Source organism: Alosa alosa, chromosome 9 (assembly GCF_017589495.1).
Source record: "Alosa alosa isolate M-15738 ecotype Scorff River chromosome 9, AALO_Geno_1.1, whole genome shotgun sequence".
Classification (NCBI taxonomy): domain Eukaryota; kingdom Metazoa; phylum Chordata; class Actinopteri; order Clupeiformes; family Clupeidae; genus Alosa; species Alosa alosa.
In genome coordinates, this window is record NC_063197.1 from 2674787 (window position 1) to 2691481 (window position 16695).

The window sequence follows — 16695 nt, forward strand, 5'->3', positions numbered from 1 at the left end:
TAACCGGCACAGTTGTCAGCTGACCTCATTCTTTAGGCACATAACGTTGCTGAACCTAGACCTGACCAACTACAGCAACCCTAGATCATAGCACTGCCCCAACAGGGAGGCTCTTACCTATTTGCTTAGTTAAATCCAGGTGGTGACCTTTTTTTGTTGGCCAGACAGTGTATGATTTTAAAACCAAAATCTATACTTCTTTCAGATAACCAAATAGGAGTCTCCCTCCAGGACCTCCTGATGTTTGCCACAGGATTAACCACACTGCCTCCCTCTGGAATTCAGCCACGACCCAAACTGGTGTTTCATTGGACGTCTCGCTTCCAGTCAGTATAACTGTGCAAACACAATCGAAATACCGATTTCCAAGACATATGACCAGTTTCAAAATTACATGGACTTTGGAATACAAAACTGACCTGGTTTTACACTCCCTATCAGAAAACACAAATTGTGATGTTGACCTTTTAAAGTTGTATTAGTGTCAGGATCCTGCCTGGAAGAATCATAAGATCTGGCCTGAACCCAAGGGGGCAGGCGAATTCCTGGAAGTAGAAACATCAATGGAGGCGGGAGGGCCCATCTACGCATAGAAGCCCATTAATTTTAGGATTTTTTTTAAATACCATAATTTCATATAACATATATCCTGTGCCGACATTGTAGCTTCTGTATTATATACATTAGCAATATGCTGGAAAGTTGATTTTAGAATGTTACTCATCACATTTAAAGCTCCTCATGGCCTTTCCCCTGGTTACATTTCTGATATTCTAGTGCCCTATAGTTCTACACACACATTAAGGTCTGCAGGCAAAGGTTTATTAACTATTCCTGAGTCCCGGCTTGCTCCTAAAGGGGACAGATTTTTTTCTGTGTTAAGCTCTGGAATGCACTGCCTAGGTTAGTTGATTTTGTGACATCTTTTAAATCTCTCCTTAAAACTGTCTTGTACCGCAAAGCCTTTAAAGAGTTTATTTAAGTTTTATTTTTGCCTTGTATACTGTCTAACTCCTGTAGTTTTTTGTTAATAAAAAACAAAACCAAAAAAAAAATCCTTAATCTGTTGATATGCTCTTATTTGTATTGTTTGTAGATATTTCATTTTTGTTCTGTTTATTCTTATATGTAAAGCACTTTGTAACTTTGTTTAGAAAAGTGCTCTATAAATAAAGATTATTATTATAATAATTATTATTATTCACATGCCCAAAATCCATGTCTGGCATAGCGCCACTATCTGGCAACCGATAGAATGGCTATTTCACTGGTCTTACCTCTACCACTCCTAAGTTTAATCATATTCGTTTCACATTTGGTGTATAAACTCGCAGATGTCCTGATTCCCCCCCCCCCCAATTTCTCAAAGCATAGCATTATCAAAGTATAGCACTCTTAAACTTAAGAAACACCTCCATGTCATTTATTAAAGGACATTCTTTTGTAGTAGTCGGCTCACATCACTTCCACTGTCTCCACAGCCAAAAGTATTATCTTGGTAAAAGGTCAATTACAAGTGATATGCACCATTTTATACATCATCATGTTAAACAGCATGACATTAGCAACATTTCTTTTTAAATATTAGTTTAAAAACTTAAAGTAACAGTTAGCCTACAGCCTAAGTTATTATGCTTCAGTGAGATTAAAGAAATGACACAGATGGAGGTACTCAGAGATGGATCATGTCACATGACTGTGACTTTGTCTTCAGTGCCATCACTTGCATTGTTCATACATGCATTCTCAGCACTCCTGTAAGACAACAGAAGATATTTAATAGATATCCAGACACAAATACATGAAACATATTTGTTTATCCATAGAGAATCACTTCTGCCCATATGTCAGCTATAGTTAGGCTACTGTTTAAATCTGATGAAGAATGACTTTCAATTCTTCAAAAGGAGAAACTGAAAATTGGGTTGATGTTATGTTCATTGAATTAGATTAAAGAAATAAACTTCCCCCTTGACCCTTCTTTCTTCATTCATGTCTTTTCAACATTTTACCCAGGGCCGGCGGAAGGCATGGGCAATCTGGGCAATTGCCCAGGGCGCCAAACTACCAGCCAAACTTTCAGTGATATTAAAGAAGCCCTATGCAACAATTTTAGCAAAAATGACCTTAATTATGCAGGTTGAGAGTCGTTCTGATGGTTTTACAACATTTCTGGGTTGTTTGGTGGGTGCTTCGTCTCTCCCTCTATCGCTTCAACGCGGAAAAACCGAATATGCAACTTTCTGATCCCGGACCGGGTAAATCCGGATGTGACTCAGCGGAAGTATCCAATCGCGCCTCGAAAATGTAGTCAGATTGTAGTTTCTAAGAAGACTGCAAAACGGACGCTGACTTGGCTTTGTTGCTGTTGAAATTGTAAGTAGCCTACCTTTGGGTGAACTTCGTTTTTGTAATGTGGTTTGATAGTCTCTTGAACAATGTGTTTGCTCGACCGTTTTATTGTGAGCCCTGTATGTGTTAAGTTTGGTTTCTTGATGGCTAGCTTGCCAGCTAGTGGGGGTTTAGCATAGCAGTCACTTGGTACCGAAGCTGCAGGGGGAGCTATGTTGTGAAAAATGCGAGCCCAAATCCAGCGAAAACCCAAAAACAGCAAAGGAATAACCAGACCTGCATAGGGCTTCTTTAAATAACAGTGATGAATGAGTTTTCTCATTTTCTCCCGCATATGATGAGGGTGCTGATCTTCAGCCTGAATCGCCAGGTTGCTAGCAGTGTAACGTAGCAGAGGTGGACAATGTAATAAGGTAGCCTAAAATCTGAATCTCACCATGTCACTGAATCAGGGGAGCAATGAGCTTGTTTCCCCGCAATAAGATGGTCCTATCATGGGCCTACACGCAAAGTGTGTTCCTAATGTCACGTTTAAATGCACACCTAACAGGTGGCATCATATTCAGGTAGTCCGATTTCTGTATAATAATATGTTTATGTTACTAGAAAGCCTAATTGCTTAATTGTAGGCTACCGTTTTTCCGTGAGGCCCGGTCGCAATTGTCCCGCAAAATTTCTTTATTTTTCCATGCGGTCCAGTAGCGCTGGAAAGTAGCAACGTTGAGCTCACCCATACATTGAGACCAGCCCCGATCTGCACGCCGCATAGGGTTGCCACATTTAATTTGTGAAAATCCGGGACATTCATTGGCGACACCCCCCCCCCAAAAAAAATTTGATTAATGTTAAATGCCTTAATTATACTAGGCCTATTACTGGTTTTAAATAATAATTTACTAACGGTTCTTATAATGCCCTTTCACCAGCTCTTTTAAAGGGACACCAGGCAACGTTTTCCTGTTAATTAATCATCTTCATAAGTCGGTATATGGTTAAATGACTCATTACGGGGCGAGTGAAGGCTCTCTCGCCCGCCCCTACTGCCTGTAGGAAGAATATCCCACTTGCAAGTTCGGTGTATCCTACCCACCGACCGAAGCAGGATCAGTTTACAGCACAGAGGCAGGCTAACGAAATGCTAGAGATTGTTGCAAACGTGTGTACGGCGAAAAAGCAGCGAAAACCCTTGACGGAAGACACAAAGAAAAAGAAAAGAGCTTCAGACCGATATCCCTTTAAGATATCAGGCTATAAAACATTAACAATACTATGCATAATATTAAGTTGTTAGCCTACCCACTCCTAGCCTACCCATTTTCACCCTGTCGGCGTTGTGTAGGCCTACTGTGTATTTTTTTTCGCTGCTGGCCATGACTTTGATTGTAGGCCTATATCCTCCTCCGTCTCGCGCCCCATTTTATCCAACCAAATCGAAAAAAAACAAAATAATTTTTTTTTTTACTAGGCTATACCCTCTCCAATCTGTTGCCTACCCGCACTCACTCTCTTGGACATGCTTGCTGTGATGCTGATAAGGTAAACTTTCGTTTCGCAGGTTTGCATTACAACCAATCAAATAAGCGCATACCTGCCTCCGACAGCAGGATACAATCAAGATAACTTAAGAAAAACAGTAGGATTGCAGGAGCGGAACGTAGGTTTTATTGAAAGTGAAACTAGGGAATACTTCAAAAAAATAGAAGTGCCTTTGCACCAAAAAACGGGACATTTGGTGTCCCTGGAAAGATTATCAATTTTCCGGGACAGACATTAAAAAAAGAGAACAATCCCGGGAAAACCAGAATGTGTGATAACCCTAACGCCGCAGCCAGGGGTTTCATGCGAAGGTAGCACAGTTGAAAGTGGCACACAGTAGCGACATATTTCTATTTAGTATTTATATAGGATTGCCTTCCGACGGCCCTGATTTTACCCATTTATCTTTTTCTCAATTATCTACAATCATCTTGTTTTTCACTCTTTCAGTGTTCAGTAAAATAGCTTACATAATTGCACACTATTTTTGATTCCTTTGCAATGACTATTTTTCACTAGTAGGCCTATACTAGTTGTGCTCATTGTGTTTATGTTCTGGGTATGTCTTTAGGTATTTTCCTAAAGTGTTTGGTTGGGCATATTGAAAGGTGTGTTTTGCCTTTGCCTATAATGTCTACAGCCTGCCACCTGAACTCTTGTAACCTTGTGTTGCTGAGTTTCATTTCTGCATGTTTTCTGGTGGACTTTTTGCCTGATCTGATTTTGACTGTAATACTCTTTTCATTTATGTTGGTTGATTTATTAAATTTGTGCAAATTATATTCTTATTATGTTATGGTCAAAGATGCTTGGCAGATGTTTTTATCCAAAGAACAACACTGAATAAACATTATAGCATTAAAAGTAACATTTTAAAGTAAAAACTAAAAATATGTTTGAAAATGTCTCAACCATCATAAATGAGCATACTGTGTATTAACAATATTGAGTATTTTCTGTATGCATCCATTTTTTTGGACTAGATGCAATTTCCTGAATTCTGGTACATTTTAACAGGTTATTTAGATACTTCTATATAACAAAATAAAGCCAGCCTACGAAATTAATAAAAAGTAAATCATGCATAATTTAAAAATAACTCAATAGGCTACTTGGCTACGCAATAAGGTTTCCATTACAGCACAGCAAACGTTCAATGAACGCATGAAAGTGGATGGTTTGTTTGAAATCCCGACACTCTTTCAACTACATGGAACGTAATAGTGATCATCAAATACCTCCCCAGAGTTCAGTGCCCATCAGTCCCAACATTTAACAATATAATCAAACAGTCCAAAAGTAAATTAAATATCAAACTAAACCGAAAATGTCATGCTTTTGAAGGCCTACCAGTATGCGCCTCCAAGAAACTCATGTCTCAAAATAAAACTCGCGATAAGAAATAAAGGGCTGTCTGAATACAATCCTGCCCCTAAAGGCCTGTACTTTGTCTTAAGACCCCGGCCATAATTTGAGGATTTACAGTATCTAAGTAGACAAACTGGCTTCAGATATCCAACAGAGTGAATAGAGATGGTGCAGTCTTAGCTGTGGTTAGTGACGGATGCTGTTAATGGGGAGTTTTACATAGCCTAGCCGTAAACCTATAGGTTATTATTTATTTCCATGCACCTATAAGGATTTTTACCTTATCAAAAGTGAGGGGATGACTGATCTCTTCAACACTGCGGGGATTTACGCTTGTCACTGTGTGTGTGACAGAAGAGGAACGGAGAATCGCGGTAACAAAAAAAAAAAAAAGTTTATGAGCCGATTTATTAAAATGGGAGAATCCAATGAAAATGACAATGAAGCACTAAACAAATGCTGAAAACAGCACTGGTATTTCGCACGGCAAAAGTGGGGGGGTCCAAACTAACAATTTTAAAAAGTGGGTGGGTGTTTTGTAAGAATTTAAGAAATGTTTATTTTAACTTTTAAATGCATCAATCAGGTGCACTTTCAAAATAAATTCAGAGGTCAGACTTGCTTATTTTTATGGAAATATTTGTGCTGTAGCCTAAGCTATTTTGCACTTCAGAATTATAACCGTGCACACCCAGGTGGAATAGTTATGGTGATATTGCAATAAGTTCACAACCACAAAAACATATGCTACATTTCACAGTTTAGAAATGTTCAAAAATGTGTGTACATTTCAGCACTCCATGAAATTATGCAGAAGTGGTCACCTGTGTTATTCAGCTAGTTTATTTAAGATAATATATTGGTCATTGTAATGGCCATAGCCTATAGCCTACATGCTATTCCTTTTTCAGGATGTACCCATATCTGCATGATGTGAATGTTTGCATATGGCTTATGTCAGGCTTTATATCAATATTTGTATCTCGTTATTTGATTTTCTTCATATTTTTGCATTAATGTCACTAGGAAGCATGCCAATATAAATATATTCATTTATCTGTAATGGGATTGGCTGGAACCTGACAATATAAGAACCATGATAGTGGGATAATCTATGGCTGAGCAATTTACAAAAATGAATGTAGGCCTACTGACAAATAGTTAGAATACATTATAATTTCGCCCCAATGAGGCTATGTAGAAATGTGTTGCAATTTCAAAACCGGATTAAGAACCACTTATTGCACAGAGGCATGCTTTATATCCTCGTATTCGGTACGGTTTGCTGTTTATTGTGATATTGGATTTGCCACGTGTTGTGTGTGAGAGTAATGGGTGTGCACTGTGTGCAAAATGCAAATATGATTAGCCTAAATTGCACGTCGGTTCAATGTTAATTTTCTCGCGAACCATTTATCACAGCAACTTGGCGCTAATAGATTCCGCACGTTCACCCGATCATATGTATAGGTTTAGTTTAGTTGAACCTCATCTGCCAGGTATTTGACCTACCAGGTTGACACTTCAGCGTGAAAAATACTCAGTAATACTCAAAGCATACCTGAAGCCGGGGAAATGCAGGGGGAATGCGCCTGGGATGGCTTCTGAAGTAGCATCGCAAATTAGAGAAAATTTAGAAAATTCCACAGACAGGGGGTGCTCTTGAACCCTCTCACCGTCTCTGAAAGCATAACCGTGGCTCAACAGGTAGATCTATAGATAGGCTAAACTAATTTTTCAGGCATCTGACCGACCGGGTTGACACTTCAGCGTGAGAAATCGGGGTTGTGGCGTGTGAGTGTGTGAAACTAATCAAATGCGTGTGTCTCACGGCCAATGCGTGAGAGTTGGCACCTATGACTGTCTGTGTAAATCGTCTTGTAAATAAACTACCAGTGCTTTCTCAATGTCTCGTTTTAAATGTCAGGGCCCTCGGAAGTCTACCAATGAAGTGTGGAGCTACTTTGAGCCTCGTAAATGATGTAAAACAGTGATTTATTTGCATGGCTAGGCCGATGCCCGAGGCACCCCCTTTGAAAACCTGTTGGTAGCATCGGCTAACTAGCGCCAGATTTCGGAGTGCAGGGGACAAGCCGAGATGAGACAAAATCTATGAGACAAAAGTTCACACTCGGTATCATGTTTCAACACACTTTAGGTCAATATCACACCGAACTTCTCCTTTAAGAATTGAACTTATGTTGGTTGCACCAACTGAACGTATGCCTAGGCTTAAATATGCCCTGTCTTAGCGATGCGCGTTCATGTGAATGCCTATAACAATGCCTGTTGCAAAGATTCTTTGCCATCTGTTAAGGCGACCACGCCCCTCTTCGCAGGAAACAGCGGTAAAAGTGACTGGAGGCGAATGTGAGATGCTGTTAATGCTTAGAAGTTGCACACTCGATAATAAATAAAGTTAACATATATTCGTGCCTTTTTGGAATCAACTTATTATGGAATAATTGGGGCAGTCGTAGCCTACTGGTTAGGGCTTCGGGCTTGGAACCGAAGGGTTGCCGGTTTGATTCCAGACCAGTGGGAACGGCTGAAGTGCCCTTGAGCAAGGCACCTAACCCCTCAATGTTCCCCGAGCGCCGCTGTAGCTAGGCAGCTCACAGCTCTGGGCTAAGGGCCTGTCATATTACACGCAGCATGCGCTATGAAATGCATTATAGTCAATGGCTTGTGCGCAAGAACTGGTCTGCCACTGCGCTCAGCACAGCATTTTGCCGCTTTTGCGCGCAACCTGATTGAACTTTGACCGCGGTGCACTATAAGTCGTTGGTATATTGCACTGAGCCCAGCGGCAAGCACAACAAAAATCTTTGGGACGTTACCTCAACCAAGAGCAACCTAGCGGCGAGCGCAGCGCATATACCGTGTACAATGTGATAGCCCCTTTAGTATGTGCTTCACCTCACTGTGTGCTCTGTGTGTTCACTAATTCACGGATGGGATAAATGCAGAGACCAAATTCCTTGTATATGCAAGTATACTTAGCCTAGAAACCTGATTTATGATTTACAATAAACAAAGGAAACGCAATATGACCACAGATAAAACCACAATGGAAACATGTAGGCTACCTAAGTTAGGCTATGGCAGAATGATACCGACAAAGCCACTATAAATTATTGCCTGGCTGGGATAGTCAAGTGTCTAACTAAAACGAGTTAATAAACAAGCATGAGAATGTTAGCAGTGTAGTTTGCACTCTAGAAAAGTCTGTGAGAAGTGCTTAAATTTTGACCTTACACCTGTTTCTGAATAGGCCTGATCTTAGCAAGAGGAAGGCTTAAGCCTAGATGGTGCAACTGCATAATGACCCTTTCCATTAGACTTGTAAATCCGTCGCCTGAGTTGGAAAGTGTAAATTACCCAGCTTTCTCGCAGCATTTCACGAGGCACATCCCCTTTACCTCGGAGTACTTGAGGGTACCCCTATAGGGTACCCCGAGGTGGAGGTACGACCTTACGACAAACATGGCTGCGCCCATAGTTGAGATGAGATGACATGTACTGTATTTTCTTTGCATTTGTACTGTGTTGGTCATTTTAATGTCGATGCAATGCTCTTACACACTAGATTACATTGCTGCTTCAATCCGGTCACCAATTCATGCATTGCACGGTCTTGCTGTGCGTGCAATACAATGTAATAATTTGTTTTCCAGCCGTTTAGCTAGAGGCTACATGTAGCACAAAACAATAACAATGACTAGTCTCCTGCTAATGCCCCTCGTGGCTCGAGATAAACGCGACAACACTGTTGAAATTGAAATAGGCGGAATTGAGTTACTAAAAAAAGTAAGGGAGAATGAGGGATGTGTTCTCATGTTCTAGACCAATGTCCAACACCAACGAGACAACTGCTGCCCTGGTGGCATCCATGTTCTTCCCAAAAAGACTACAAACCCCAGCGTTCCTCTAGCAACTCATTCGTTTAGCCTAACGGGATGCTTCTGGTGGGCTAGTTAATGCTGTTGATAGAATTTGTTGTTAGTTAGCCATTTGTTGTGTAGAACAGTTGAAAGTTTTAGCTAATCTTTTTAGCTAATTTTTTCAATTTTTTTTTTCAGCGAGATTTGATAGTAGGCATTTAGCTAATATTAGATCTTCAAAAATGTTCAAAACCTCAGGAAAATGTCCTTGCTTTAAGCCCTGTAGCCTAACATGTGGTGCTACCAACTGCCTGCCTCTAGGCCTAGATATTTTCCTAGTGTCTCTGGTACCCCATGTTATTTCACACAATGTTTCAATAATTTAGGCTAAATACTTGGAAAAGGCAGTTAGACAGTGTTGGTTACAGTAGGCGTAGTCTATTTTACAGGAGAGACACAGATTCATAAAATCTGACTAAATTCATCCTATAAGGGGTCTGGGGAACACTGTGTGGGCAAGTGACTTTCCAAGCCTATGGACTTTTGAATAATATTCAAAGAAAGTTAATCGGAACGATAAATATGTTTATTACACGGCTCTTCACAAGACAAGTAGAACGCTCCATTGGCTTGAATGGGATTTCCCAAAGTTCTGCAGTAAAACATATTCATGTAATTACCGCTGCAAACATATAATTACTGCCGTCAATGGCAGCGGGTTTTGTGCTTCTGATATGTCTTTCATATCACTACGCAAGGACTGGAACTTCATTCAAAAGTGAAAGCAGACGGTTGATCAGCTGTGTTCTAAAGAATGTTTGATTCAAATTTAGCGTGTGTTGAACTATTTGTTTCTCAGCAAATGCCACAATGAATGGTAACAAATAGGCTAGGCTATGTAGGCTAAAGTCATATCGTGGGGAGTTTATTATTTTGTTTTGGCAAGTAGCCGTGTAATAAGCGGGATAATGTATAGAACGCCGGTCATTACTGTGAAAATAAGTCCCTTCAGGGTGGAACAAGACCCCTCCGCTGCGCGTCAGGGTCCGGTTCGCCCTGTCGGGACTTATTTTCCCAGTAATGACCGGCGTTCTATACATTATCCCTTACTTATTATACGGCTCTTCACAATGCTAGTAGAACGCTCCATTGACTTGAATGGGATTTCCCAACGTTCTACGGTAAAATATAAAAAAATTACCGCTGCAAACATATAATTACCGCTGTCAATGGCAACGGGTTTTGTGCTGCTGATCATATCACTCTGCAAGTATTCCGGGCACTTCTTGCATTGGAACTTCGTTCAAAAGTGAAAGCAGACGGTTGATCAGCTGTGTTCTAAAGAATGTTTAAATCAAGTTCAGCATGTGTTGCGAACTATTTGTTTCTCAGCAAAAGCCACGAGGAAACGGTAACAATTAAGTGTAAAGAGACATATTGTGGAGTTTATTTTTTCGCTTTGGCAAGTAGCCGTATAATAAGCGGGATAATGTATAGAACGCCGGTCATTATGGGAAAATAAGTCCCTTCAGGGCGAAACAAGACCCTGTTGGGACTTATTTTCCCCATAATGACCGGCGTTCTATACATTATCCCTTAGGCTACTTATTAACTGGTTATCTAAAATTTAAAATAGTGTTTTCACTCTGGAATAAGTTAAATTGGTTTTGTTCCCGTTTTCGGTTACGTTCATCCAAAATATAACCTTTTTATTCTAATATTTTGAGTTACCGTTTCTAATCCCTGAACAGTGTTACCAATGTTTTTTTTTGTTGTTTTTTTTAATCAAATTCAAGTTAGGAAGCCAATGCCCTCCTCGGTAGTGACAGTATTTACTTTAACTGATTGTGTAGGCCTAGCTGAAAACCTCTCTTCATTAAGAAAAAGCGTTCTTCATTAACATACTGCTTTGATTATAACTAGACAATTAAGCATTACAAGCTTCTGTGTTATTGCTATTTCAATGGTGGACATGAATATTTTAGATCATAGATCGTGATCTTACCAAGTGGATCCATTAGTCATTCCATACTCATTTGATGTTCCAGCATCCACCTTACTTTCCAGCCTAGAAAATGATCCAAAACAAAGACTGAACAATGATTGACATGGCATATCAGAATTCAAAACATTACAACTCAAATTGCACATTTGCACATATGCACATACAGGTGTGTCTCAAAAAATTTGAATATTGTGGAAAAGATATAAAGTGAAATATTCCAAGCCATTTTTTGTTTTAATCTTGATGATTACGGCTTACAGCTCATGAAAACCAAAAATCAGTATTATAATACAGAAATGTCGATATTTTGAAAAGAAATAATAACTAACGGAAATGAAAATCATGCTGTTTTCAGTCCCTGCTGATTAGCCAGTTGTACCCGAGCTCCCCCTTTTCTGCTGCCTTGTTCACAGCGCCATCGTTGAGGAAACCTAATGTTTGGTTCTGTGCTCTGAGGAGATTGCTTTTTTCCGACCAATGACAGCTTGATTGAATACTAGTTCTATAAGCAAACTGTTGAAGAATCATCATACCTGCTCTCACTGCACCAGGCTTTGTTAACAAGAAAAGCAACAAAGACCAGAAAGAGGAAAACCACACCAGCAACAATCCCAGTCAGCCAGTTAGGCAGCGCTCTCTGTGTCGTCTCTGAAAATGAGATGACACATACACGTTCTAAGAGAATTGTATGCATCCATGCTTTTTCCAAAATGTTGGTGATGTAAATGCAGCACCAATTTCAAGCCAATATGGAGAATAATATGAAAATGTTTAATCATGTTATCTTTGTGTTTGGAAATGTGTGTTACTTTTTTTTGGAAATTCATGTAGCTAATCAAAGATTCCAGGAGGTATTCCCCATATACCTCAGAACACTATATCACATCAGTATAGTAAACACTATATTAATAAAACAAGTTAGGCAGTATTTCATACGCTCATGAAAAACACATAATTGGAACACTATATTTTAATTTAACCTGATGAAAATTCCTATCTAAGGGAACATATTGTCATATTTTGAGTGTCAGCAGACAATGAAATGATAAAGACTTTATTACAGGAAAGCACACTTACCTGTTTGAGCTGAAACCACACCCGACATTACCAGGAACCAGGAAAATAAAAGAAATACCTTCCTCATTGTGATTAAAGCTGGATCAGAAGCAATATTTTCCAGCAGTTGTTTAAGATTATATGTAAATTATGTCTTTGAACTTTCTCAGAGTGTGTAGCCTAATTTTGCCCTCACTTCTCATATATTATAGTTACTCATCTGAAAATCTGTCCATAAAGCACAGAGAGAGTGCCATGCCTGTGAATGATTTACTAAACAGGAAATCTTTAGGACAGACCATGGATTATTTGTAAGACATTTTGTTCCAATACTAGGTTTTTTAAATTAGACATTTCCTTATACATGCTCATGCTTACACTTTCACAGACTTCTATGATAAAAGTGCAACAATTTCCTCTTCAATAACTATTTATTTTTGAGGCAGCAATTAATCACATTCATCATATTACCCTTTTCCTTGAGTCAATTCAAGCAAATATGTGGTAGTAAAGAATAAAGATGTCCAGACATTTGACATTTGACACAAAATAACTGTCTGATGCTGGTTTCAAACTTGTCATGCAAGTGTCAAAGAATTCTATTGTTTGAGCGTCTTTTACAACATAGTAGATAGGAGTCTGCTTTAATAAAAAAAAACATTGCTGTTTAGTCTGACTTCAAATGTAGCACCTTCAAAGCATTGGCGTCGGCTTTAAAGGTCCAGTATGTAGGAAATAATGGAAAATAAACTGTAACCATTCCAAAAATGATCACCATATGTTGTCAGAGAGTAAGGAAACACGATGAATTGAAGTAATGGCTTATTTGACAACATTACTGTAACCCGTAAAACCCTGTAAAACCCATGAAAAAAAAAAGAGTTACGGGGCGGAATTTCTTGGAATTTTCGTTTATGTTTTGAACGATTAATTCTAGAATAGCGTATTAATAATGGGCTAGCGCGTCGTCCTATTTGGGTTGCCAAATTAGTAAAGGCCAACTGTCAACAGCTGTCAGTAGTCATGAACGCCCACAAGAGGCAGGCAAATTTTAATTTCCAAAATTAAAACAAGAAACAAATTAAGTGGACATCGGAGGAGCTTCCTGAGATGGTGACGTCTTGGTCAAACGAAGAATATCAAGTCTGACGCAGAGCTGGCCATATTTCTCCACAACAGCCTAGGCTAAACTTCATCTGCATCGCTAACTTCAGCTAAATATGTTACGTTGGTTAGAGAGGTATTTTTTGTTTTCACTGTTTCCGTAATGTGTAGCTGGGACATGGTTGGAGAAATGTTAAAGCAGCTGCAGGTCAACTAGCTCAGTCTTCATTACATCTGGCAACCCAGAAGAGGCTCGCTTCTGGTAGTCTTGAGAACGTTCACCAGTGTTTTGATTTTGGCCTACAGAACGTTCGGTAACAATCCTAAAAATCGCACCTTTAAAGCAAAACAATGTTGTTTTTACCTTTACATTTTAATGGTATGCTTTAACTTATAATATAGAGACTGTCATTGCCTGGTACTGCACCATGTATACCAACCCTTTTCATCACTTTTCAACATGTCCTGTCCAACATACTTTCATAGAACCCTGCACATTGAGAAATTATTGCCAAAATGACAAAGGATAAATTGACAATAAGAGATAAGTACAAATTCTTACATTGTGTTGCTTTAAAATGTTTAGTTTTAGACAAAGGTCTATCTAAATGCATGTGAAATATTGAGAAGAATATGGATGTACATGTAAAATGGGTCTGAATGAATATGAAACTACCTTATGCTCAACTGTTGTTACAACCATCAATCAGCCCTCAATCAACCAACAATCAGCCCTATTATGAGGCCAAGGACATACAATTTTATTAAAACATGTAAAGTTGTAAAGTTAATGTACTATATAGGCTACAAGTATGATCGAACATAACATACAGTAGGTTCCTTTATTTACCAAGTTATGGTTGCAACACTCCTTCCTTCGGTCTAAGTTACCTGGAAGTTGAGATGTAAGAACATGTATCATGTTGTTGTATTTAAGCTTGACTTTGTAATGGTTTTTGGTTTGGTTTAATCAATTGTCATGTCAGCATAGAAGCATTTAATATTTCCTTAGATATAGGTATTGATTTACTCAAAGCTGTACAGATTGCCCAACTCCATGTCACTGTTTAACCAAACTTGGTCATAAGAGATGTTTTCAGCAAAGTAGTGACTAAACTAAACTGTGTTTAGCTCTTAGTGAGTAAATGCTGTAATGCTAGAATTTTTAGATGCTATAACTATATGGTTATTACATAGTAAATACTGACCTACAGGCTCTCATTCCCGGGAGTATATTTCCCCAAAGACTTCTATCTCCAAAGGTAGATTAAAGATTACTTGTATTCTTTGCCCCATTAATGCTGGACAGGTTTTGAAGCAGAAGTAGACATTCACTGAATAAAATGTGTTTAGGGAAGATTGGAGGCTTTGTGGAACTGAAAATGAAGGGCTGATTAATAATGAGGTGCATAGTATTCACTACAAGGGCATGAGACAAATCCTCCTGAATAACTCTCAAGGCATACATTGGCAAAGGAGTATATGGATCTGAACTAAAACTAACCAGAGCATCTAATAAATTAACAAGTCCTTTCAACCAGTACTCTCTGTCCCGCCCACCCATCAATGCATCCCCAGCCCAGGGCCCCTGGCTGTGATGATAGTGCTGATAGTGGCCATGAGACTCCTCTGGGAGTTCTTTTCACTACCAAGTGGACAGGGTGAGAACCAGATCATGTCCTGGTTCTCTGGAGCCCCACAGACTCCTCCACCTCACAGGGAGAGGCCCTTTAATTGATTTTCTCTCTCCATCATCATTTAATTAATTTTCTCTTTTTATCTGTCTGTACCTGGGTTCTTTTGTCATGACAAAACTGGAAGCTACATCATAAAAATGGTACCCTCATAGCATTTGGAATCTTGAGGGAAATGGAATAGTTTATAGGCAAAATACTTTTTCAATTATTATCCTGGACCGTCTTAGATCATGTAAAAATCATCAGTTGACGATGGTTGGAACAAAATAGGCCTGCATCCAAAAACAGAGGGTCATGACTGTGTCCACAGAAAGAATGATAGAGACAACAGACATCAAATACATTCCCTATTCCAGCCCTCTTTTCCTGCTCCAGTCCCTGCAGCTACTCCAGCTTCCTGCCCAACCAGCAAATGGTTCATCCTCCCCAGAATTTTAGTTTTGCCTTCTTAGTCTTCCGCCTTGTTCAGTGCCCACCTGTTTTCAATTGTAATTAAGTTCCTATTTAAACCCTGGACTCTCAGTGTGTGTTGTCGGTTATTATTTGTGGATTCAATGTGAAGCTCTGTGTATAGAGAATACTTTTTGTCGTGTTTGCCCACTGTGGCTTTTTGATTTATTCAAGTAAAACAACGCATTGAGCGTCTACATCCTCAAAACCTCGTTTTCAAGTCTCTGTTTGTGATATTACTCATATAAAAGAGAATATACTTTTTGTTTTAAGCAATACATTATATATACACACAGACACACACATATTATACACACACACACACACACACACAGAGAGACAAACGCAGTATAGTATATTTAAACATAAATACATATACAGTATATCTAGGGTGAGGATGAAATCTGGGTAAGAGTGAGATGAGATGAGATGTAGGGGAGGAGGGATTAAGTGGGGTGGCAGAAGCTATTGGTTTTGTGTCCTCTGGATGATGAGCTGGAAACCAGTGAGTCTTGTCTTGCCCCGCCTTTCCATTCCTCTGGGAGCTGCAGGCCATAAACTGGCTTTGATGCTTATCATTTGGATCCAAATCATCCAGAAACTGAAATCAACCAGTGACATTCTGCATTCTGACTACTCCACCAAATCAGTTGGTTCCCACGTTTAAATAGTTAGAGTATACATTGGGCGATTCCAAGCACCTACTGTTACGAGAGAGATATTCCACGTGTTATTTTAAGCTATGATGATTATCAGTTTATAGGGTGTTTCAGGAGCGGTCAGCAGGTGGTAGTGTCACCGCCAAACAGTTGGTTGGCTATTGCAAGTCCAGACTTAGATAAGAGGATACATACATACCCTTCTAAAAGGCAGCTAAAGGCTAACTAGTGTAACCCTTCCAGAATTATGCAAATATAGGCTAACAGTGTCAGATTGGGTACAGAGAAGCACTGAGAAGAGAAGGGTGTAGAAGGGTCTTATCTAACTATGGGGACTATACAGCATTTAAGCTAAATTCCAAAAAAGGTGTGTTCCTTTAACTGCCACCTTCAGTCTCTCATTCTCATATAAATATTCAGGCGTTCTGAAAACATCCAATTCAAGATAATAATATTTGAACAAAATACTAGTACACAAATAACAAGAATAATAATAATAATAATATCTGGCAAAACTTGTTTATTGTGTGTCTCATCTCTCAAAATACAAAAGCATACAAAAAGAACAATTACAGAGTGGATAG

General features: G+C 39.2%; 1 protein-coding gene across 1 annotated transcript; it reads right to left on the reverse strand.

Moving 5' to 3' along the window:
- Nucleotides 1-1401: 1401 nt before the first annotated feature.
- Nucleotides 1402-12422, reverse strand: pdzk1ip1 (PDZK1 interacting protein 1). Its single transcript, XM_048253354.1, has 4 exons — nt 12223-12422; nt 11679-11793; nt 11146-11208; nt 1402-1755 (listed from the first exon to the last, which is right to left on the reverse strand). Exons 1-4 carry the CDS (start codon nt 12287-12289, stop codon nt 1689-1691), a joined length of 312 nt encoding a protein of 103 aa, XP_048109311.1. The 5' UTR covers nt 12290-12422; the 3' UTR covers nt 1402-1688.
- Nucleotides 12423-16695: the final 4273 nt, after the last annotated feature.